Source organism: Pseudochaenichthys georgianus, chromosome 3 (genome assembly GCF_902827115.2).
Source record: "Pseudochaenichthys georgianus chromosome 3, fPseGeo1.2, whole genome shotgun sequence".
Taxonomy (NCBI): Eukaryota; Metazoa; Chordata; class Actinopteri; order Perciformes; family Channichthyidae; genus Pseudochaenichthys; species Pseudochaenichthys georgianus.
In genome coordinates this window covers 47,015,667-47,038,388 of record NC_047505.1, presented here as the reverse complement: position 1 = coordinate 47,038,388, position 22,722 = coordinate 47,015,667, and the positions used below count along the sequence as shown (strand labels likewise).

Here is a 22,722-nt window from a genome sequence, read left to right as displayed (position 1 = left end):
TTTAATATAAATGATTTGCTGTGGCCAATTGTTTTCATTGCATTTACAGACCCGTGTAACTCTCTGATACAACCCAATGAATGCATTGACTTGCTTGTAGAACCACGCTACACAAAACAGATAGCAACACCTATAAAAACTATTTAAAAAAAATACCAAAAAGATCCTGCATTTTAGCCATGCCTCATTTCGCTCTAGTTGCTCTTTCCAGCGCTGTTTTTGTAGGAGGCTGATTCTGTGAGCTGCAGCTGACCACGCCACCCTGCAGGAGAGGGGAGCGTGCTTTGAGATCAGCTGCTAGGCTGCAGCGGGGAGAAGAGGGGGACAAAAAGAGATCTCCGTCCTCCGTGTTTTATTCTTATAGAAGTAAGAAGAGAAGTAATGGGGCAGAAACCCTCCTTTTTACGCAGCGGTCCAGACATCAAACGGCGACACATATTCAGTTGCCAGTTACTTTGGCATTAGGGCAGGGATATCTAGATACTTTCCAAGGTTTGACATAATGAATTGTGCTACTTTTAAAGCAAGCAACGATGTTTTCAAATCTGTAATCAAAAAGCTCCTCAAAAACACTATCGAAGTAGTTCCTGCCGTTGTTACGTTAGCTCAAACAGTAACAACGGACTACTTTTCTTAGCGGATGCATGTCAATTTAAATCAATACATACAACTATTTTTTAAATCAATAAAATCATTTTCTAAATCCATAAAAGCATTTCAATTAATATTGGGAGTCATTTCGTTACTTTGTTGAGAATGTGGCCAGCGGGATAATGTGCATATTGCACATTGCATAATGTGCCTTCATGCTGATCGAGATCCCTCCGCAAAAACAAAACAAAAAACGGCTCGTTCGCGGTCGAGAGCCGGTGTTATGCCGTAGGTTGAAGCCTTGCCGTGGATTGAAGCCCTGTTCGCGGGGACGCGCAAAGGTGACGTCATCGCCTGTTTTGAGCGTTCACCGTTTTCTAAGCTTTTTTCACCCTTTTCAAAGCTTTTTTCTCTCTTTTGAATGATATATCAGATTAAACAGCAAACGGCTGAGTAAATAATGTGCATACAATTGCGAGGAGGCTCGTTTTAAGGACACGTTTTTCAGATCTGTCACAATCTTCGTATTGGAATAAACTTACGTTTTGAGTGTACAGTCCCACTCTGTTATATTCCTCCTTCCTACAGAACAGACAATGACAGGATAATATGTGATTTATCAATAGTCCTATTTCTTAAAACCTTCTCTGTTGTTTAAGTGTCTGATAACCACGAATAGTAAGCAATGATATAACAGTAATGATATCACATGATCATGTCAGACACTGTTATTTTCAATCAAGTCTAAAAGATAATGTGTTCAACTGGCTTCACTCACTTGAATTGCTCCTTTGAATATCATTTTTATATATTACTACTCAACACATGTTTGTATTGTAATGCAACTATTTAAATTGTATTTTAAAGTGACATTGAATGCTTTGAAAGGTGCCCTAAAACAAAGTGTATTATTGATCTTGTATCTGTGCCTCTATTACATTACATATCATTTTCTATCACACTATTAATGTTCCTTATTTTAGACTAGGTTAATCCTGGTGTCAATAGGGAAGATCTGCACTGTTCTCTACATAACATGTTCAGAGCAGGTATTTCTCCTGCCGGATTTGGAACCCCCCCTATATCTTTCTCCGGATAGTCACAACTTCACCAAAATCACACTGGTGTTGCCTGTTCCCCTCTAGTTTGTGCTCACCAAAGCATTTTACTCTGCGCCCAGCAGGTACAAAAATAAAGAGGGGCTTCAAAATCCGGCAGATCAGGTGTTGGTGCTGCCGGATTTGGAAGACCCTCTTTAGTTTTGTACCTGCTAGGCCCAGAGTAAAATGCTTTTGTGAGCAAAAACTAGAGGGGAACAGCAAGCACCAGTGTGATTTTGGTGACATTGTGACTATCCTGGCCAAAATTACAGGGGGCGCTTCAAAATCCGGCAGCTCTAGCAACTGCACTGCCGGATATGGAAGCCCCTTGTTAGTTTTTGACCTGCTGGGCCCAGAGTGAAATGCTTTTATGAGCATAAACTAGAGGGGAACAGCCAGCACCAGTGTGATTTTGGTGAAGTTGTGACTGTCCTGGAGAAAGATATAGGGGGGGTTCCAAATCCGGCAGCACCAACACCTGATCTGCCGGATTTTGAAGCCCCTCTTTATTTTTGTACCTGCTGGGCGCAGAGTAAAATGCTTTGGTGAGCACAAACTAGAGGGGAACAGGCAACACCAGTGTGATTTTGGTGACATTGTGACTTTCCTGGCTAAAATGACAGGGGGCGCTTCAAAATCCGGCAGCTCTAACAACTGCACTGCCGGATTTTGAAGCCCCTCTTTATTTTTGTACCTGCTGGGCGCAGAGTAAAATGCTTTGGTGAGCACAAACTAGAGGGGAACAGGCAACACCAGTGTGATTTTGGTGAAGTTGTGACTGTCCTGGAGAAAGATATAGGGGGGGGGGGGGTTCCAAATCCGGCAGGAGAAATACCTGCTCTGAACATGTTATGTAGAGAACAGTGCTGATCTTCCCTATTGACACCAGGATTAACCTAGTCTAAAATAAGGAACATTAATAGTGTGATAGAAAATGATATGTAATGTAATAGAGGCACAGATACAAGATCAATAATACACTTTATTTTAGGGCACCTTTCAAAGCATTCATTTACAATACAAACATGTGTTGAGTAGTAATATATAAAAATGATATTCAAAGGAGCAATTCAAGTGAGTGAAGCCAGTTGAACACATTATCTTTTAGGCTTGATTGAAAATAACAGTGTCTGACATGATCATGTGATATCATTACTGTTATATCATTGCTTACTATTCGTGGTTATCAGACACTTAAACAACAGAGAAGGTTTTAAGAAATAGCACTATTGATAAATCACATATTATCCTGTCATTGTCTGTTCTGTAGGAAGGAGCCGGAATATAACAGAGTGGGACTATACACTCAAAACGTAAGTTTATTCCAATACGAAGATTGTGACAGATCTGAAAAACGTGTCCTTAAAACGAGCCTCCTCGCAATTGTATGCACATTATTTACTCAGCCGTTTGCTGTTTAATCCTAATATATCACTCAAAAGAGAGAAAAAAGCTTTGAAAAGGGTGAAAAAAGCTTAGAAAACGGTGAACGCTCAAAACAGGCGATGACGTCACCTTTGCGCGTCCCCGCGAACAGGGCTTCAATCCACGGCAAGGCTTCAACCTACGGCATAACACCGGCTCCCGTCGTTCACTTAAAAGAGCCGGCTCGTTCGCGACCGACACATCACTAATTCATACATGGAACTACAGTTGGGGGTATTGTTCCCACACGGACATGTTATGTGTTTGCTATATTGTGTGCCCTCCTGGGCCCTTTCTCATTTCTCTAACTCCCCTCCTCGACTCCTATCCTCGATACTTAGTCCTGCCCTCAGGAGATGCGAGCGGAGGAGCCGAGGAGGGGAACCGAGGAGAGAGGAGGGGAAGCAGCAGGCGGTTAGAGAAATGAGAACTCCTCTCCTCTGAGCGGTCATTTTAAAGAGACGTCCATTAATGATGACAGGAGGCACAGCAGCCCTCTGTCTGATGGACAGATGTGTTCATGATGACTTATATATTTACTTTGATTCATTCACAGTGCGTTATAATGAGACAATAATGGCTACAGATGCGGACACACACACACACACACACACACACACACACACACACACACACACACACACACACACACACACACACACACACACACACACACACACACACACACACACACACACACACACACACACACACACACACACACACACACACACACACACACACACATATATATATGTATATATTTATATAAATATATACAATTTCAGAATCAAGCAGAGCACTCTCATAATAACGTAACACTATCAGAGACTGGATATATCCCCCCCTCTCCCCTCTGGTCGCTGAAATGAGGAAAATAAATTACGGGCCAAAAGTTTTATTTACAAGTATTAAAAGTAAGCAGAGGACACCAAACCAACTGACACCTGTCTGTCCGCTGCATCTATGCACACACTGTACCACACACACCTACAACACCACACACACGCATATACAGCTCCTAAAACAGGCTACAGCCGTGGTGTATTTTATTGTGAAGCACTAAATGGTTTTAGAAAAATATCGACTCTTTGTTTGTAGATATCTACTAAACTAAAGCAAAAAGAGTAGGCCTGTTCTACTGAGTGATATATATTATACACACTGCTCTGCTTTCTGCAGGGACCTCACAGCTGTTCTCTCTGTAAACATCGCGTCGCGATGAAAGCAGTTAATAAAATAATATCCAGGGGATGCATGCAGAGCTGTCATTGGCTGAGATAAGTCCGGCCGTGCGTCATGATTCTTTGAAACATCTCTGTTGCCGGAAATGCATCCACGAAGGAGCCGTGGAGGACCGTGGAGGACCCATCAGTGTATCCTCGGTTATAGCTCCTCCAGAGAGCCTCCTCGAGGCTCGATCCTCGGTCCTCGAAGTGCATTTAGAGAAATTAGATGTCCTTCAACATGGCGCGCTGAAATTCATTTCCGGGTCACTACCGGAGGACCGAGGAGTCGAGGAGGGGGATTTGATGAAATGAGAAAGGGCCCTGGCTTCTCTCTCTTCTTCCCGGACTGCAACAGGACAACATGACATTAGCTGCTCTCAAATAAAGTTCCCTTTTGCACCTTCATTGCACCGCCTCTGACTCCCTATCTTTCGGCACTACACTACACTATTTACCTCTGAATTGTAATGGAGTAGAAGAACAAAGCAGCAAAAACATTGTACTTAACTACAGTACTTGAGTAAATCTACTTAGTTACTTTACACCACTGCATACAAGTGTTGTCATTCCTGAAAATAATACAAAAAGAGAGTAAAGACAGTCTTTGGTCAGTCAAAGTAAAACATGTGTTACGCATTTGGTTAAAGTGGGCGGTGTCCTCACGCTGCGCGCCATTTCGTGAACAGGGCCAGGCCAGCCCACTGTTTATTAGCAGAAGTCAAGTGCTGTTGTTCAGTTAGCCAGAAAATACGCAAAACATAGGCTACTGAAATGGGCACCAGTCATAAATGGACGTTAAAACGCTATGGGCGCTATATTCCGGCATCTAAAGGTGGAACGCCTTTGAAGGTACGGCTTTTTAGTTAGCTTGTTATTAACATGATTTATGCTAGCTCACTAGTTAGTTACTTGCTAGTTTTCAGATTATGCTAACGTTAGCATCTCTTCAGAGGCCGATATTAGCTGGTCTTTTAGTCACAACAATGAACCATATTCTGCAGCTATCATGTGTTTGATTATTAAAACAGTATTGTGTGCATACATGCATTCAAACTCAATGCTTAAATCGTTGATAAAGTTTCAATGTAGACCCATACTTGAGAGGGGGGGGGGGGGGTCGCTAGTGGATCTCCGGAGCTGTTAGATTAACATGAACATGCTTCTTATTGTAGTTGTAAACGGAAAGGAGTGAGTTGAGGGTAGAGTTTTCCATTCTTGTTCTGTTTTCTGTGACTATCTTGAACACCCTCTCAGAAACAATGGTGTAGCTGTATTAAAGTCCGAGTGGAAACAGTCGTGAGTAAATCTGATTTGGTCAGAAATCAGGAGAAATGCGGGAGAAATATGATCCCGGAGGAAAACGGGAGAGGGCAATGAAATCGGGAGTGTCCCGCGAAAATCGGGAGGGTTGGTATGGGCATAGATATGTCTCATAATTATTTGTGTGAACATAAAAATAATTTGTGTGTAAATATGTGATATGTAAATGTAAAACACCATCCACAAATGCATTTAAAAGATTTGCAAACTCACAAATAAATGTGCAAGTGTAAAACGGATCTGCAAATACGCTAAATATTTTCACAAATAAAAAAAGATCTGTGAATATCTCTTTAACATTTACAACTTTCGATCAGGCATTTGTGAATCCATTTTGTATTTTGTCGACCAAAAATGCGCTTGCGGATCTCAAATCTCTGATCGTCGATCTCACATTTCTGCTTGTGGATCATCTTTTTACACACACGGAATTTTGAGACATTTTCCGCCAGTCTCTTCTAAAATCTACTCGTGTCACTCGGTTAGTGATGGCCTGCTGATGATGACATTTCCGCATGATTTCAAAGTGCTCTGTTAATGCTCTGTTTTTTATTATAATGAACAGCTGAACGTTAGATGCATTCTTTATCACCACCACCACCACCACCATGATCATGATGATGTTATAGTGATACAGTTAGTTTGTGCTAGTTTATTTGTTCAATACAGCATATATCGAGCACTTTCGTTGATGTTGAAGTACAGGCTATACAGTAAGCCACTTTCGGATCCCGGGGGGAGCAGCTGGCAGCGGGTCAAAGTTACAATGTAAAGTCCTGTACTCTGCAGGTGCCGGTAAAGAGCAATACAATGACAAAACCTTTCCAAACAAAACAACTGGCAGGCAGGCACTTCATTCATCCCAAATTGTGAAATGTGTGGAAACAAGTATAAACATAATATTAAATACGAATGAAAGCAATAGACAGGAATATATGCATAAATAGTAGAAAGAACACGATGAATATTATAACATTTAATGTAGCCTTACTATGAAGGCTAACCTAAATACGGTGCTTTTCTACAGATTACTTTATTACTGCACTGGTAAAGTAAAATTAGGCCGATTAATAAGATGTGAAGTGCTTTGTAACTTCGACCCGCTTGACTGAATACACAACAAACAATGAAGAAAGAGTTTTATCTGGACTGCTTTGCTTGCTGCCAGCTGCTCCCCCCGGGATCCGAAAGTGGCGTATAGCCTGTACTTCAACGAAAGTGCTCGATATATGCTATATTGATCCAATAAACTAACACAAACAACTGTATCACTATAACATGATGATGATGATAAAGAATGCATCTAATGTTCCGCTGTTCATTATAATAAAAAAACAGAGCATTAAATAAACCATCATGCTCTTACTTTGAAATCATGCGGAAATGTCGTCATCAGCAGAAATGCAGTAATATGAATACATTCCTAAGTATTTGTGCCAAATTAGTGAATGGAGATCGGCTAAGCTAACGCAGTATATGCTCCGACCGTCTACACTCACAACAACGGTGTACAGACATAAATAAACCAGCGACTATATTCGCCATGACACAGACAGTCTGTGGTTTGTTCTTGTTTAACTTGTGTCTAGTTTCTGAACAGATATGAGGAGCTGTGAGCTCTGTGTGCTAACAGCTAACGGCTGATGTTGGTTTTGTGGTTCGCATTGAAGATGACTTCACGGCTCCGCTTACACTGCGTTACTATAGTTACTGCACCAGTTCCTAAACTGTAATGGAAACGCAGCATAAAGTGAGCCTGGCCTACCAAGGCCTACCTATACCGTACTAAGCCCTGCAGTGGAAATGCGCCATTACACTCCACCCACAAGACTCTACCACATTGCAGGATGTATACAGTTCAACTCAATTTGTGAGTCTAGGATTACAAGATTGTATCTGGCTGATATTAAATAAAAGTAATTATTCTAGACACTCGTGATCTTATAAAACACCTCAAGGAGCAGATAGAAATGTATAATTCAATGCTGATTAACTGTCTCTTATAGCCTACCATTTATTTCTTCTTGACAAAAAACCTCTCAAATGTATAGAAAGATCCATCATGAGTTAGGAATACACATTTTGCCCTAATATTCTCCTTTTTTTTCACCAGCTGTTCGAGGCAAATTGTGATAAACCTGAAATGTTCATGACAATCGCGGCATCTGGACACTTGCTGATTTCGCAAGGACAGGAAAGCCTGGTAAGAACACTGTGTGCCTAGGATTCTGTTTTTGTTTTCTGTTTCCATGCATTATGATATACAGACCTGAAGGTTGGGCCTCTCTGACTGTATGTTTATATCCAGACCCAAGATAGATCATTTTGCTTTATCTTTGAGGTTAGTTGTATTTATTCACAGCTTTCTGTAACACTATATTGTATTTTTATACCGTACATTTTGTCTAATTTCATTGGGGATTGCAGTTATAGTAATTCACTGTAGAGTATTTTTGTCTTTCTGATTAATTCGGATTGTGCTTCCTTCCCTTTTTGAGTAAAAGAACAACAAATACAAAAATACCTTTCTTATTTTGAGATTGCATTAAATATACGTTTTGAAACATAAGTCATTATATAGACTGCAAGGTTTATGGTTTAGAATAACATAAGCATAGGTTATTCAAATGTTGATTAAAAAGGAAAATATACTCACCTTCAAGTAGGGCTGTACGATATATCGTGTCGTGACGATAATCACGTAGTTACAATTCTTTTGCTGCTTGCTACAAAAGGAAAACTTGCGTGGCTCTCATGTGAGGGGTACTTGAGTGAATGACATGCAGGCTCTGCATGCACAGCAAACCACCAATCACAATCATTCTTGATCAGATCACAGCAGGATAACCGAGCTAGCTCAGCTTGTTGCTCTGATAACTTAAGATCCAGAAGTCCGTGACTAAAATCCTTCATCCGGTTAAATATCGTTAAAAAAACACCAATTGCAAGGCAAGTTTATTTATATAGCACTTTTCAACACAAGGCAATTCAAAGTGCTTTACAAAAAATGAAAGACATTAAGAAAATGGCATTTAAAATTAAAAGAAGTCATTAAAAAGAAAAGCTAATAAAATAAACATTAAAAGAAAAAATACATGGATAAAAGTTACAGTGCAGTTTAAGATGTGAATAGTTCAATTAAAAGCAGCGGCAAAAAGAAAAGTCTTCAGCCTGGATTTAAAAGTAGTCAGAGTTGCAGCGGACCTGCAGGTTTCTGGGAGTTTGTTCCAGATATTTGGAGCATACTAACTGAACGCTGCTTCTCCATGTTTAGTTCTGACTCAGGTTTAGCATTAAAGTTCAAGAAAGGATGGTTTGCGGACAAAAAAAAAACTGTCTTTTCTTCAATTCCTGTATTTTTCCATGTCGCAATATATATATATCGCAGGGGAAAAACAAAAATATATATCGCAATGTCAGTTTTTTCCAATATCTTGCAGCCCTACAAGATAGACTTCAGTTTTTTCAATACAAAGTGAGCCAAATGCCTTTAGCAGTTAAATATTGTTTATCATCAAAATCAACTTTATTGTCCATCTTTCAGTTTGTGTGTACAGACAGAGAGATCAAAATACCGTTTCCCACAATCCCGAATACAAAAACAAAAAGATGTATATCCTATATATATACTAGGGCTGTCAGTCGATTAAAATATTTAATCGCGATTAATCGCATGATTGTCCATAGTTAATCGCGATTAATCGCAAATTAATCGCACATTTTTTATCTGTTCTAAATGTACCTTAGAGGAATATTTTTCAAGTTTTTAATACTCTTATCAACATATGAGTGGACAAATATGCTTTATGCTAATGTTTATTATCATTTGAACAATGACAAATATTCTCATGAATATTAAACACAACAACCTCTGAACATTACAAATATTCGCCTCAATTCAACCTGGAACCTCTCTCATACAATACAAATTGTGTGTGTGTGTGTGTGTGTGTGTGTGTGTGTGTGTGTGTGTGTGTGTGTGTGTGTGTGTGTGTGTGTGTGTGTGTGTGTGTGTGTGTGTGTGTGTGTGTGTGTGTGTGTGTGTGTGTGTGTGTGTGTGTGTGTGCTCGAACGGGAGCTGCCTGGACGCTGCAATCATGTTGCTGCAATCATGAGTGTGCTGACTTCTCGTACAATGTCCCACTGTCTGCTTCCTGCATAAAGTCAAGTGCTCGGTGCAGTTGTGTGGATGGAGCGCTCCTCTGTTTTCATTTAAACAGCTCCTTATATCCGTTAGCGCAGCTAGCTAGCACCAGATGCTAACAACAACAATAGCCGCGTTCACACTGCGGTACGGTAATGCACGTAAGGTCTCTCTCTCGCTCGCTCGCTCGGGCCACACAGACACACACCCTCCCGGTCCTCCCGATGGCCAGTCGGTGCCTGCCGGTGAGCGTGGAAGTGTGGTCTGCCACAAGCGGGCGGCAGGAGCGGGGCGGTCAGCATCAGTTTGTATATGGTATTTTAAACTCGATGCGCTCTGACACTACGGGGCAGCCGAGGAAAAAAAATACACATGCGTTAATCGCGTTAAATTAATTAGTGGCGTTAATTTTTTTTTGCGTTAACGCGTTATTAACGCGTTAACTTGACAGCCCTAATATATACTAGGGATGCACCGAAAATTCGGCCACCGAAAAATAATCGGCCGAAAATGGTTAAAAAGGCCCTTTCGGCCGAAAGGGTTTTAGCACCGAAAAAATATCACCGAAAAATCAGAACAGGCAACCTAACGTGTTGTTGTGATGACGTAATAAAGACGCGGCGACGCGGCGAGGCAGGGACCATGCTCACGGCTGGCTCACAGTCAACATGTCTGCCGCTTGGAGATACTTCACAATATCAGATAAAGAGTCGCGGATTGCGATTTGCAAAACGTGTTCAGCTGACATTTCTCGAGGGGGTGTAACTTCAAAGACTTTCAGCACTTCGGGAGGCTGCTGCGCACAGCACAGGAGACGTGACGCAGACCACAGAAAAAAGGGCTCGTCTGTCTACAGCAGAGGAGGAGGAGGAGAGGGGGCAACCACCCTCGTTGTCTGATATGTTCAACGAGATCATGGAAGAGAATACTACCCCAAATAGGTAGGCTACTCTGTTCTGACTTGGTTACTTACTGTACTATGTGCTACTGAATGTGATATTTATTAGTACTGTATGTGCTGCTATGTAATATGCTCTTAATGTTGTAATTTCTTTTGACATGTCAGATGATTTTATTTGTCTGCCAAGTGATCTGGCATGCGTAAATATACATTTGACTAAATGTTCATTATGCACTGTCCCTATTTTAAATACAATCTTATTCTCTCAAACCTCTCAAATGCCAGGCTGGTGACAAGCTCAACCGCTCAACAGTTAGATGATTATCTCTCAGAAGTACCCATCCCCAGAAGCGAGAACCCTCTTGGATACTGGAGAAACAAACAAGACCGCTTTCCTGACCTGGCCAAGGTGGCACGCAAGTATTTGAGTGCTCCATGCACAAGCACTGACAGCGAGAGACTGTTCAGCGCTGCCTCTCATGTGCTTGATGAGAAGAGGAACAGACTCATGGCTGATAAAGCAGAGAAGCTACTGTTCATTAAAAAGAACCTCCCACATTTCCTTAATAAGTAGACAAGGCTGGCTTATCATAGGCTTATCATAAGCTTTCATTTGTAAATACTATAGTTACATTCATGTGGATTTATCCAGTTTGCACATTTGTATGCATGCACTTATAGGTGCATTTGTTGTTGTTGTTGTTGACACTATTTTGTTGTAGGCCTACTGGCCTAGATGTTTATGCTGTTTTAAAGCCCCTTGGCTTTGTTCTGAATGCACTTTGTTGTAGTTATTATCCTACAGAGAAAATAAATGTACAAATGTTCAAAAGTGCTGAATAAATGTTTTATGGACCCATAATAGTGATTATTATTTAAGTTATGTTTTGCCATAATCATGTCTATTTCCATAATCAGGTAGCTGAACAACATTGGTAAAAAATGTATACATTATATATATATATTTCTATTAATCATTTTCGGCCTTTCGGCATTCGGCCAACTGTTTCCTATTTTCGGTATCGGTTTCGGCCAAGAATTTCCCATTCGGTGCACCCCTAATATATACACAATCAACAGACACATTTATACATATGCACACATTAAGATAAAAGCACAACAATCAATATATGCAAAATAACACAAAATAACATTTACTTCAATATCTTTGGGAAATGTACATCAGTGCAAACATTTATTCAAGCTCTGTGTGTCTACTCTAAAAATTGCAATTACTGTATATTATGTTGTATTTGTTACCGTAACAAGTGAGCGCACGTGACTTTAGAGATTATCTTTAAGACTGAGTGTGAGGAGATAAACAGGCAGTCATTTTATTTTCACCAACCTGTATGAATGGATCTACAAAAGCCTCTTTTTGCTTTTACCTACAAGCGGTATGGGTGTGAGCATTTAATCATAGGAACAGAAACTCGTGAGGATTTAACAAAGACAAATCATGCTTTAAAAAATGGTGTTAATATTCAACGTCTAGCTCATAAGACCTTGACATGTTGCCTCTACTGTAGCAGAACAAGGAACACTGTTGCATAGGTTAGCCGTTGCAGTGTAGCTGTCCATGAAGCTCTTCAATTCAGAAAAAGTACTGCTGCTTTAACAAAAATGGCTGGAGGATGAAGCTGCGGTTGTCATGCTCCGACACAGTTGTTATTACTTGTTGTGCTTCTCAATATAAATGGAGCATCCTGTATGAACTCAGTTAATTGTTAGCAATGCTACTTCAAAAGGACATTTTTGGATTGGACATGCTCTACCACTCTCTTCAAAGAGTAAATCATATTATGTACCTGTAGGGTTTGTGTTCATGTGTGTGCTTTGATTTTATTATAGCTTCTCTGTGAATATAAAACAATTACAACCTATATATAAAAAGCATTTTTCATTCCCACCTTTCATCGAAGCGCATTACACTTCCTCGAATGTAAATCTGTAACAGAAATCTGCTTTCCGGATAGCAATCTTCGATTAAGGGCATATGAAATATTCTGGTGAAGAGCTTGACATTTCCGCTCAAACCTTATGACATTTGACCGGATTGTGACGGTTGGGTCGCGCCAAATGTCACTCAGAAATGTATAATCCCACTTCTGGCTTGATTCAGATTTTGATATATTTTTGATGGTAGTCAGGTCTGGTGTGAATTTGCATGCCGTGATTCAATTTCATTTGATATGCCTCATTGAACATGGACTTGGCATTTGTTAACCTATTCATACATTGGTTAGTTGCCAACCTTGGCACAGCACATGTACATATAAGTAGGCTAATAGCAAATGTGACCAATCTCACCTTCAAATATAATGGTGTTCAATCAACTTTGTCAACAGATAACCTTTTATCTTTAGGTTGGTTACATTGCCAAAGTAAAGATGTTAAATGAATCTGGAGATTTTACCAGTTGTTGTGACCTTTTTAAAAGTTAACTTCTTGCCGTGCAGGCAACACACATGTGAGGGACTACTCAATGTCTCATTAATGAAGTTCTGTCAGGTGACATAGCTATCAAGCTGCACCAGGGTGCCAGACAGTTATTCAGGTCAGACTGCACAGAGCTTTCACCCAGGATGATAGACTGGTCTATTAAAGATTGCTGCAGGGAATGCTCTGGAAGCTTCAGCACAGAGAGCTTAGTTCTTTAGGTTACATTATACAGTCTTAAGAGCATTTTGGGAATTGTCTTTGAACACAACTGAAATGTACTTCCAGGGTGTCCGCGGGGTCTTAAAAAGTATTAAAAGTTGATAAATCAATTTAGCGAAAATTAAGGCTATTAAAAAGTATTAAACGGCATTTTCCAAGGTATTACATTTTGTAGCTTGTATCAATAATAGGGTTGCCAGAAACTGACCATGATCAAAATCGATTATTGGGCAGCCCTGGCGAATAATAATCGATTATTCGACCGACCGTGCAGTCTGCCTCCAAGTTTACAGTAAAACAAACTGGTGGTGTGACCAATGGCCATTTACAATTATTATTACTATAATTAGCATTAGTCTATATTTTGGTTGAAACTAAAAAAAATATAATAATAATAAAAAAATATATAAATAAAATCGATTTTTAAAAATAATATTCAATTATGGAGACTGTAACATGACCGAAAGAACGAGATCGCGGATACAAGCGGCCGAGATGGGTTTCCTCCGCCGGGTGGCTGGTGTCTCCCTTAGAGATAAGGTGAGAAGTTCGGTCATCAGGGAAGGACTCGGGGTTGAGCCGCTCCTCCTTCGCGTCGAAAGAAGCCAGTTGAGGTGGTTCGGGCACCTAGTTAGGATGCCACCTGGGCGCCTCCCTAGGGAGGTGTTCCAGGCACGTCCAGCTGGGAAGAGACCAAGGGGTAGACCTAGGACCAGGTGGAGGGATTATATATCTTCGCTGGCCTGGGAGCGCCTTGGGATCCCCCAGTCAGAGCTGGTTGATGTCGCCAGGGAAAAGAAAGTTTGGGGCTCTCTGCTGGAACTGCTACCCCCGAGACCCGACCACGGATAAGCGGGAGAAGATGGATGGATGGATGGATGGAGACTGTAACGAATAATTACTGGCATCCCTAATCAATAAGTATATAAATTGTCCAAAGAGGTTGTATTCTACAGTCTGCCTGAATGTAATCATTGCATAGGTGTGTAGTAGGGCTGTACGATATTGAAAAAAACTGACATTGCGATATTTTTTCCCCCTGCGATATATATTGCGTTTTTTTTAACTATATTTAACCGGATGAAGGATTTTAGTCACGGACGTCTGGATCTTAACTGGTTGACTCATCATACCTTAAGTCATGATCTAACATGTCATGATAATGCATGTTGCTTACCCTCAAATAAGGGGGTTCATCTGTGAATGAAGAAGAGAAGAACCTTTTTGTATCCAAAATAGTTCCAGATGGCTGATTTTGTTTTTCTTTTCGGAAGTAAATCTTCATTCTCGCCGGTATTGTCCTCCTGTGCCGCGCTCATTTTTTACCGGTTTTTTGATGGTCTGCAAACTAGCGGGGCGGGGCCTGCTGTGATCTGATCAAGAATGATTGTGATTGGTGGTTTGCTGTGCATGCAGAGCCTGCATGTCACTCACTCAACAAGTGCTCCTGACATGAGAGCCGCGCAAGTTTTCCTTTTGTAGCAAGCAGCAAAATAATTGTAACATGACATGTTTGAGTGAATTTACCTACTTAATATCGCACGTCCTAAAAAAAAAAATGGAAAAAAAATGTAATAAAAAATGTCATAATATCCCACGTCCCTGCGATGTGAATATCGCGCATATCGCGGTTATCGCCGTGACACGATATATCGTTCAGCCCTAGTGTGTAGTGTGATTCTGTGTAGTTTATTTATGGCATCCCGTTGGATTTGACGTCATCTGAACAGGACATCGCACGCTCACTGCTTGATAGCGCGAAGCTCCGTTTACGCCGGTTGTTAAACAACATCGTTATGGGGAAATGAAAGTTTGCGTCCAAATGGTTGGAAGATAAGGAGGAAGGACAATCAATACTGTATATAGTCAATGTGAGGTCAAGTGTGTCGCCAAGGTAACCGGTTAGAACTGGAAGTGGCGATGAGGTCTTAAAATGTATGGAAAGGGTCTTAAAAAAGGTCTTAAAAGGTCTTACATTTGATTTGAGGATTCCTGCATATGAGGAGCTCCAGTCCAGAGCTTGCATTAAAATTAGGGCTGTCAAACGATTAACATTTTTAATCAGATTAATCACAGCTTAAAAAGTAATTAATCATGATTAATCACCATTCGAACTATGTCCAAAATATGCAATTTATTTCTGTATATTGTTGGGAATGGAAAGATAAATGAAAGAAGGCGGATATATCCATTTAACATACAGTATCTATGTTTATTATAACATTTTTCTGCGTGTCAAAATTAAAGACAACCCACACACCTATCAATCATCAAACCGTGGGGTCTTAATTCATTACGTGTTGATTTCTATCAACGGGGGAGTAGGCTACTTCAGGAAGGTCAACAGAGGGGGGGGGGCTAGTGGAGTACTTCGTGACCACAGAGTGTGAACGTTGTGATCAGCTGTTTTAGCGCAGTTCTCCAGTGAAGGGGGGAGTCTCCCTCCGCAGCCGGTTGGCGTAGTTTTGGCACAGTTCCGTTGTTCAGACCGACTCTGTCGTCCGGTGATCTAACCGCCTTCTGGAAAAGCTTCACAAGTACGTCGGTACGCAAATGCGCTTTGTGACACAAGTGACGGTACGCATTTCAGATTACGCACATAACCTGCGTACCAGTTATGTGCACCCCTGTACTACAGCAAAAGTATTCTCCGTCGGGACTTCCTGCAACAACACCACGCCGTTATCAAATATGTTCTATTGAGAAGACAATCACTACGTGACAAAAGTTTTCAAAACCGTGGCTACTGAAATCAATCTTACTAACTGCTGTCTGTGCAATTTACTCCGCGAGTTGGCGGACTTTATTTTGCTTACTTTAACATCATTTTTCATGGTGGGGCTAAGCCATTTCTTGGTATGGGTGTAGCCTACCCCAGCCATACCCTGGCGCTGCCACTGGTGGCACGTATGGGGCGGGCCATTCTGCACATGCGTTAAATGCGTTAAACATTTTAACGCAATTAATTCAAAAAATTAATTACCGCAGTTAACACGATAATTTTGACAGCACTAATTAAAATATAGATTCTTTCTGACTTCACAGACATCGCCCTACATCAAAAAATAAGCTTAAATGCATCCTTCACACATTTACAATAACAATTTGTTTGAGCCACCAGAGAAGATAAAGCAGTACATGGCATTGTTTTTAAAGGCAAGGCAAGGCAAGGCAAGGCAAGGCAAGGCAAGGCAAGGCAAGTTTATTTATATAGCACTTTTCGACGCAGGGTAATTCAAAGTGCTTTACAAAAAAGAAATGAAAGACATTAAGCATTAAAAAAGAAAAGCTAATAAAATAAACATTAAGGAAAAATACATGGATAAAAGTTACAGTGCAGTCTAAAATATGATTTAATTTAGACACACTTTCTTCACCATATTTTGCTCGCATGACATCCACAATCGGACCCTCAGGAGGCTGTACACAGGTACGAATAACTATCGTTTCAAAAGATTACATTACATGTAACTTACTTGTTAGACGCTTTTATCCAAAGCGACTCACATACTCAATACTGTGGACAATCCCCACAGGAGCAATTTGGGGTGAAGTGTCTTGCCCAGCGACACAGTGGGGTTTGAACCTGTGCTCCCCTGATCCGAACACCAAGGCTCTATCCACTGCGCCACACGCCTCCTAAAAAAAGATATTCTGACTTCTGGTGTTTTGATGATGATGATGGCCATTAGCACTGTCTCATCTGCTGATCCTGAATATCCTTTACTGTACGTCTTCCACTGGGATGGGAGGTGGCGACTGTGAAATAAGATTCCCATCATTCTTCATCTAAATTTGTTAGATTTCCATACACCTTTATTAAGCCAGGAAGGTCCCATTCGGATACAAGATCTTGTTTTCAAGCGAGTCCTGGTCAAGACAGTTAAACATAAAAACAATTCAACATGTGAGAATACAATACATACACGCAACAAGAGGGAAATGGAAGATATACAGAGGCTAATACAGGTACCAGTAATCCATAATCTGATCTCATTCCACCTGAGTGAAGGATTATGTAAAACAGCAGTATGTTTCCATTCATCAGATTTTCCCTTTTTAATAATCCCAAATGATGTGTGCATTTAAATTGACATTACAATCCAATCATTTGTTTCCCTAATGAAATAAAGCATTTGAATATCGCATATTCACCAGCATTTCACCAAAAATGTAATTGTTAATCCCCTATTTTTATTTCTACAATTACAGTAATTTAGCGATGGTATTTTTGCAATGGACCCAGATACAATTAGGTACTATTACTATCAAAGCGTGTTGATAATATAAAATAATATAATGTTATTATCAACGTCTAAAAAAGGCACATTTAACAGAATAGGCTTGTTTTAATATTTGGCTTTTGATGAACACATCTGCTATTTTGATTCCCTGTGTGAAAAGCTTATTATAAGCCTCAAAGTTTAGGCTCGGAGGTTACTGGGTAAATAGAGACCCCTGCAGACAGTTTGAGGTATCTGTTTTTGTCTCACTCCAGAGTGAATGTGTGGAAATGGAGCTGCTTCACGTGGAATAGTACACCTGTATAATTTACCCCCTCCACATTTAATTTAGCCTATGGATAATACTGTTTCCTGTCCAGGCTGCTAAGGACGTTTGTTGTCTTGTTGTGTTTCTCCCCAGGATGCAGTCAATTTGTTCGGTGGAAGCACAGTTTTCAAAGTACAACAGAAATCTGATAACCTGATGCTTCGATTTACAGATGAGGTGAGTCGTGAGACGAATTGCAATGGCTTGATAGGTAGTATTTTCTCAAGGTCTGTACTAACACCATCACTCTCTTTCAAGATCAAGACCATTACTTTTATTCCACTATAACAAAGTAAAATGGTAAACTATTGGTTTTCTGGGTTTTCATTTATAGTTTTTATTCAGGTTGCAGTGCTGCACAAACTGAATAAAAACACAGCCTCCTTAAATTGAAATATGAGCAAAAATATTTGACTAGTCAGCAGGGGCGGACTGGGACTAAAAATCAGCCCGGGACTATCGACCAGCCCACCACGGTACCGCTAGTAAATAGTCAACGGGGGGTGCTAGTGACTTATCCGACCGGCCCACTTCAGTACCGCCCCATCGGGATTCGTCCCGATGGCCAGTCCGCCCCTGCTAGTCAGACATGCATTTCCTTAAAACTACATTTGGAAGTCTCCTTGTGTACCCAGCTACTTTTATATTTAGCAAGCTGTTGATTTAACAAAAGCAACACACAGGGCTTTCATGGGCACAGCTTGAATGTGTTCGTGTGTTTCCTGCAGGGAGAGAGGCGCATGATGAGGATGCAGTTTCATGGGAGTAGCAGGACAGAGGCAATAAATGGATGTTCCAGCGCTGTGAAAAAACTGATGGAGTACACGTCTGTCACCGCTCAGGAGGACGCCCCATTGCCCCCAAATCAGTCCCCTGCTGAGACCCCTGCACCAGTGATACAGGTTGCCCACTTTACAATTTAGGAAATTGTTTGTACTGTTAAAATGTGTTAGAAAATCCCTTCTGACATAGATGGCTTAGTCGTGGCTGTACAGTATTACAGACATACTGCTTTGCTTGACCTTTTATAGTCTTTGTTTGGTAGAAATCAGACGCTTACCTCATATGTCACCGTTGTACATTTTAAAATAAAATATCAGCTTCATGTTAAAGTGCCATAATTTATGTTATAATCAGTACTGATTGCATAAACTCAAGTTTTGTGCTGTGGTCAGTTTCATCAGCAGTGGCTAAAGTATGTTCACTAGATGGTGCTATTTACAGTACTGTCTTAATGTTAGCCTCTGCAGCTACAGTAGGATGAGAGCATGTACTGTACATGAATCAGAAGCAAATCACAATACAATATGTTGTGTAGAATACAGTGTGTACCACCATACCGAATACACACAAAATGATAAAAGTAATTAATAAATACAGCTTATGGTGGCATACCTTTTAAGTCACTGGATGAATTCTTAAAATTGCCTTTAACAGTCAAATTGTTGATTATGAAACCGCGAACAATACAACGTGCTTTCAAAGCATTCAGTTAAAGTTAAGACTCAATCTACCTTAAAAAGTCTATACTGCTTCATTTCAGTAGCAACATTTTATATTCTTTAAATGTGAAAACACTCGGTTAATCCTTGATTCTAATGTTTAGTAAAACTTCAATCCAGCCATGTGAATAACAACCTTTAACACGAAGGTCAGAGACACACATGGACTCTTTAGTGAACAGACGCAGTACAGGAGGTCACAGTGAAGATGAACGGGCTTTGGGGCGTGGATATGTTTCAATTAATAATGAAGCCATTGATCGAAACCTATGGAGTCACACTGAGTTCATCTTCTGTTGTGTGTCTGTGTGCAGCAAGCGGCTGTGGGAGCTGAGCCTGAAGTGGCCCAGGGATCAGTGACCATCAGGCGTCTGACTCAGGTAGGGATTGTAAAGTTACAAGTGAGATATAACAGAATTAGGAACTGTTAGGGAAATAATTGTCCTAGACTCCTAGATATGACGTACATGACCAGCCCTGACGTCTGTTATCTCCTTTAAGGACATAGGCTGCTTCAGCCATAATGTTATTGTTCCCATTCTGTGACCGGTCAACACTGGGTCACAGATGGTGTGGGTGCACTGGGACACTTCCTTCTTTGTTGTCTGTGGACTCCAAGGTATGACATCCTCGAGGCCATAAGTGACGGACGCAAGTGACTCAGTGTGCCCAACTGGTTAAACTATCTTATCAAGATATGTTGATTACTCTGTGAAACCAGTTAAACGGGTTAACGAGAGAGAGGCGCTCCAGAATTGCCGTGGCAACCCACCCGTGCAGTCTCACCGTGACTGTGTGACTTGTGATGTGAATCCTCCGGTCGTAACTCCAAATAAATCATCGGTGTTTGACATCGAAGCTCCTGCTCTACCGTGTCTCCTTCCTGAGTCGGTGACTCCCACTGCATTGCTGCTACACAGAAGTTTCCCTTACAGGTACCACTTTACAATAAGACTACCCTTATAAAAGGTTTACGAATAGTTTGTGATTCATTTATTAATTAGGTTGCGAACACTTTATAAATCATTAATAAGCTTTTATAAGACATGAGGTGAACAGGGCACCTGTGACCGGTTGCTTGCCAAATAGTGAGCCCACATGTATCTATACTGCTAAGCCTTATAGTGGCTACCTAGCTTACTTTGTCTCCATCAGCCAGCATCCTTGGTATCTGTTGTTCACTGAGTTGAATCTAGCTAAGTAGCCAATATAAGGCTTAGTCATCTTGCCAAATAGTGAGCCTGTGTCGATGTATGCAAACTATGATATAACTGGTTTATAAATGAAGGGTAGTCTTATTGTAAGGTGGTACCCAGAATTAAATACTCGCTGTGCAACATATTCATTGTAATTTAGTTTTATATATTACTGAAGAGCATTGATTTTCATATGGCGCAGGGTGCTAAGTGCCTATACTTTCTTAAATTGAGCATTAACATCGGGGTTTCTATTGTTTGTCTGCTTTTAATTCACTGTTCATTTCAAGTATTTCTCTGACTCAGGTAGTGATTGTAAAGTTACAAGGGAGGCTGTGGCTCAGTGGGATGGTGCGCTGAACTTTGAATCACGGGGTAGCAAGTTCGAGTCCCACTGCAGTCAGCATGTCGTTGTGTCCCTGGGCAAGACACCTCACCCCAAATCGCTGTGCAACATATTGTGTAATTGTGTTTTATATATAACCAAAGGGTGTCGATACTTTCTTAAATTGAGCATTAACATATGTGTTTCGATTGTTTGCCTTTCCACAGCACATCTTGGGAGAGCATGCTTTGATTCTGCCTCAATTGTATCGCAACAATTCTATGATTCAAGGTGACTTGGGGTCCACCCTGCGTATGTTACTGATGGATCCCAGCTTTCCCGCGTTTGTGGAGAAAGTGGAAGGTGAGCTGAAGAAAATCCTCTCGGAGTGAAGAGTCCCAACAACCGCTGACGGCAGAAGTCAGTGCAACGTTTTTATTCGTGTAGAGTTTGAGTAGGCAGTGCCTGGTGGTGGTTATGGGTTGTTACTGTACTGCAGACGTTGTTGTAAATGTTACACTGTGGTAGTTGTTGTATTCGCCCTGAAGAGGATGCTTCTCGTGGTATTGCATTAAAGTGGTTAAAGGAAGAATACAACAAAAAAAGCTGATTTCATTTTTTTACATTTTTATTCAGAAAAAAAATATTGGTCTCACTCATATGTTTGATCGTGGCTATATACTCTGGTCCCTCTGGTCCCACCTTGACGCCGGCCCATTCCCACCGCAACACACATTTATACATCGTATTGAAAGAGGAGTCATGCAGCTACAGCCGTGAATGTTGCTATGCCAGCTTCCAAGTGATCCCACAATATTAAAGCTTCACTGAGTTAAACAAACTGCCCTCCATATATCTATTTAAGAATACATATTGCATAGGATTATAGCCATGCTATACAGTTAAAGAGAGAACAAATAGAAAGTAAAAATCAATCAATGAAATTGGGAAATATAAAAAAAACAAATCTTTTACAGATTTCCTATCATTTGAACACTCATACTTCAACATATACAAGACACCTAAGTTACTCTGGAAAGAAAAAAATAATAATACACTTTTCGTTTAGATAGATAAACACACAGGAGTCATTTTCTGTAAGCACTCTCAATTAAATGTAAATACTGCCAGTCATTGAAGCCGTTGCTTCACAATAAAAGTTCTGTTAAAAGTGGACTCATCGTCACAAAATCAAACAGTTAAATGACCATGATATGCTGTACAAATTGTCAAGAATAAAACAAACTATATATATGTATATATATACATATACATGTATATATATATATTATAGGTATGACTCCATAAAAAACATAGGTCATTTTAGATGCAAAAAAAGCCACACGGGGATAACAACAGAAAATCTCTATTCTGAGTATCCTATTGCGTAATTACCTTGCATGCATTGTACATGATATGTAATACAAAAGGGATCACCTCATTTGAGGATATGATTAAATCAATAAAGGAGACATCAACAGCACATTAAAATGTGTACACCTTTGTGGTGGTTTAGTCATTATTCGTCATCCTGAAACCTCCACGATAGACTGAATAAGGCATGCTTAAGACAGCCATTATGTTCTTTTTGTTGCCAGTGTTATGCTGATATTGTTTCTCATACAATGAGACAAGATATGCTTTTTTTCGAAACTGCCCGGAGCGCTCTCCACCTCTGATACCTCCAGAAACTGCAGTTTAGCCATCTCATCTGTGAAGAGAATCAAGAGAAGGCGTGACTATGGATAATCCTCACAGCGAGATCTATATTTAGCCC

At 40.5% G+C, this 22,722-nt stretch overlaps 2 protein-coding genes and 1 long non-coding RNA gene across 4 annotated transcripts in view; 2 read left to right on the top strand and 1 right to left on the bottom strand.

Moving 5' to 3' along the window:
• The first annotated feature begins 5,012 nt into the window (after positions 1–5,012).
• Positions 5,013–21,534, top strand: rec114 (REC114 meiotic recombination protein). The gene is made up of 6 exons (XM_034076925.2): positions 5,013–5,194; positions 7,779–7,868; positions 18,016–18,099; positions 18,651–18,824; positions 19,739–19,804; positions 21,173–21,534. Exons 1-6 carry the CDS (start codon positions 5,117–5,119, stop codon positions 21,335–21,337), a joined length of 657 nt encoding a protein of 218 aa, XP_033932816.1. The 5' UTR covers positions 5,013–5,116; the 3' UTR covers positions 21,338–21,534.
• LOC117440696 (uncharacterized) lies at positions 10,438–11,572 on the top strand. The gene is made up of 2 exons (XR_004551301.2): positions 10,438–10,750; positions 10,996–11,572. It is a non-coding gene; the product is annotated as an uncharacterized lncRNA (long non-coding RNA).
• An 18-nt stretch (positions 21,535–21,552) lies between the features above and the next one.
• LOC117440666 (neuroplastin-like) overlaps positions 21,553–22,722 on the bottom strand; it is a 30,367-nt gene continuing 29,197 nt past the window's right edge. For both annotated transcript variants that reach the window (XM_034076901.2, XM_034076916.2), the window contains one exon: positions 21,553–22,656. The gene's annotated coding sequence lies outside the window, so the exon portion shown is untranslated. The remainder of the gene's footprint in view (positions 22,657–22,722) is intronic.

What these genes read in the sequence shown, in the direction of transcription:
- rec114 (XM_034076925.2), top strand. Translation starts at nt 5,117, where the DNA reads ATGGGCACCAGTCATAAATGGACGTTAAAACGCTATGGGCGCTATATT. An exon ending in TGCTTCGATTTACAGATGAG is followed by an intron (nt 18,100 to 18,650) that starts GTGAGTCGTGAG and finishes TGTTTCCTGCAG; the next exon opens with GGAGAGAGGCGCATGATGAG. An exon ending in CCATCAGGCGTCTGACTCAG is followed by an intron (nt 19,805 to 21,172) that starts GTAGGGATTGTA and finishes GCCTTTCCACAG; the next exon opens with CACATCTTGGGAGAGCATGC.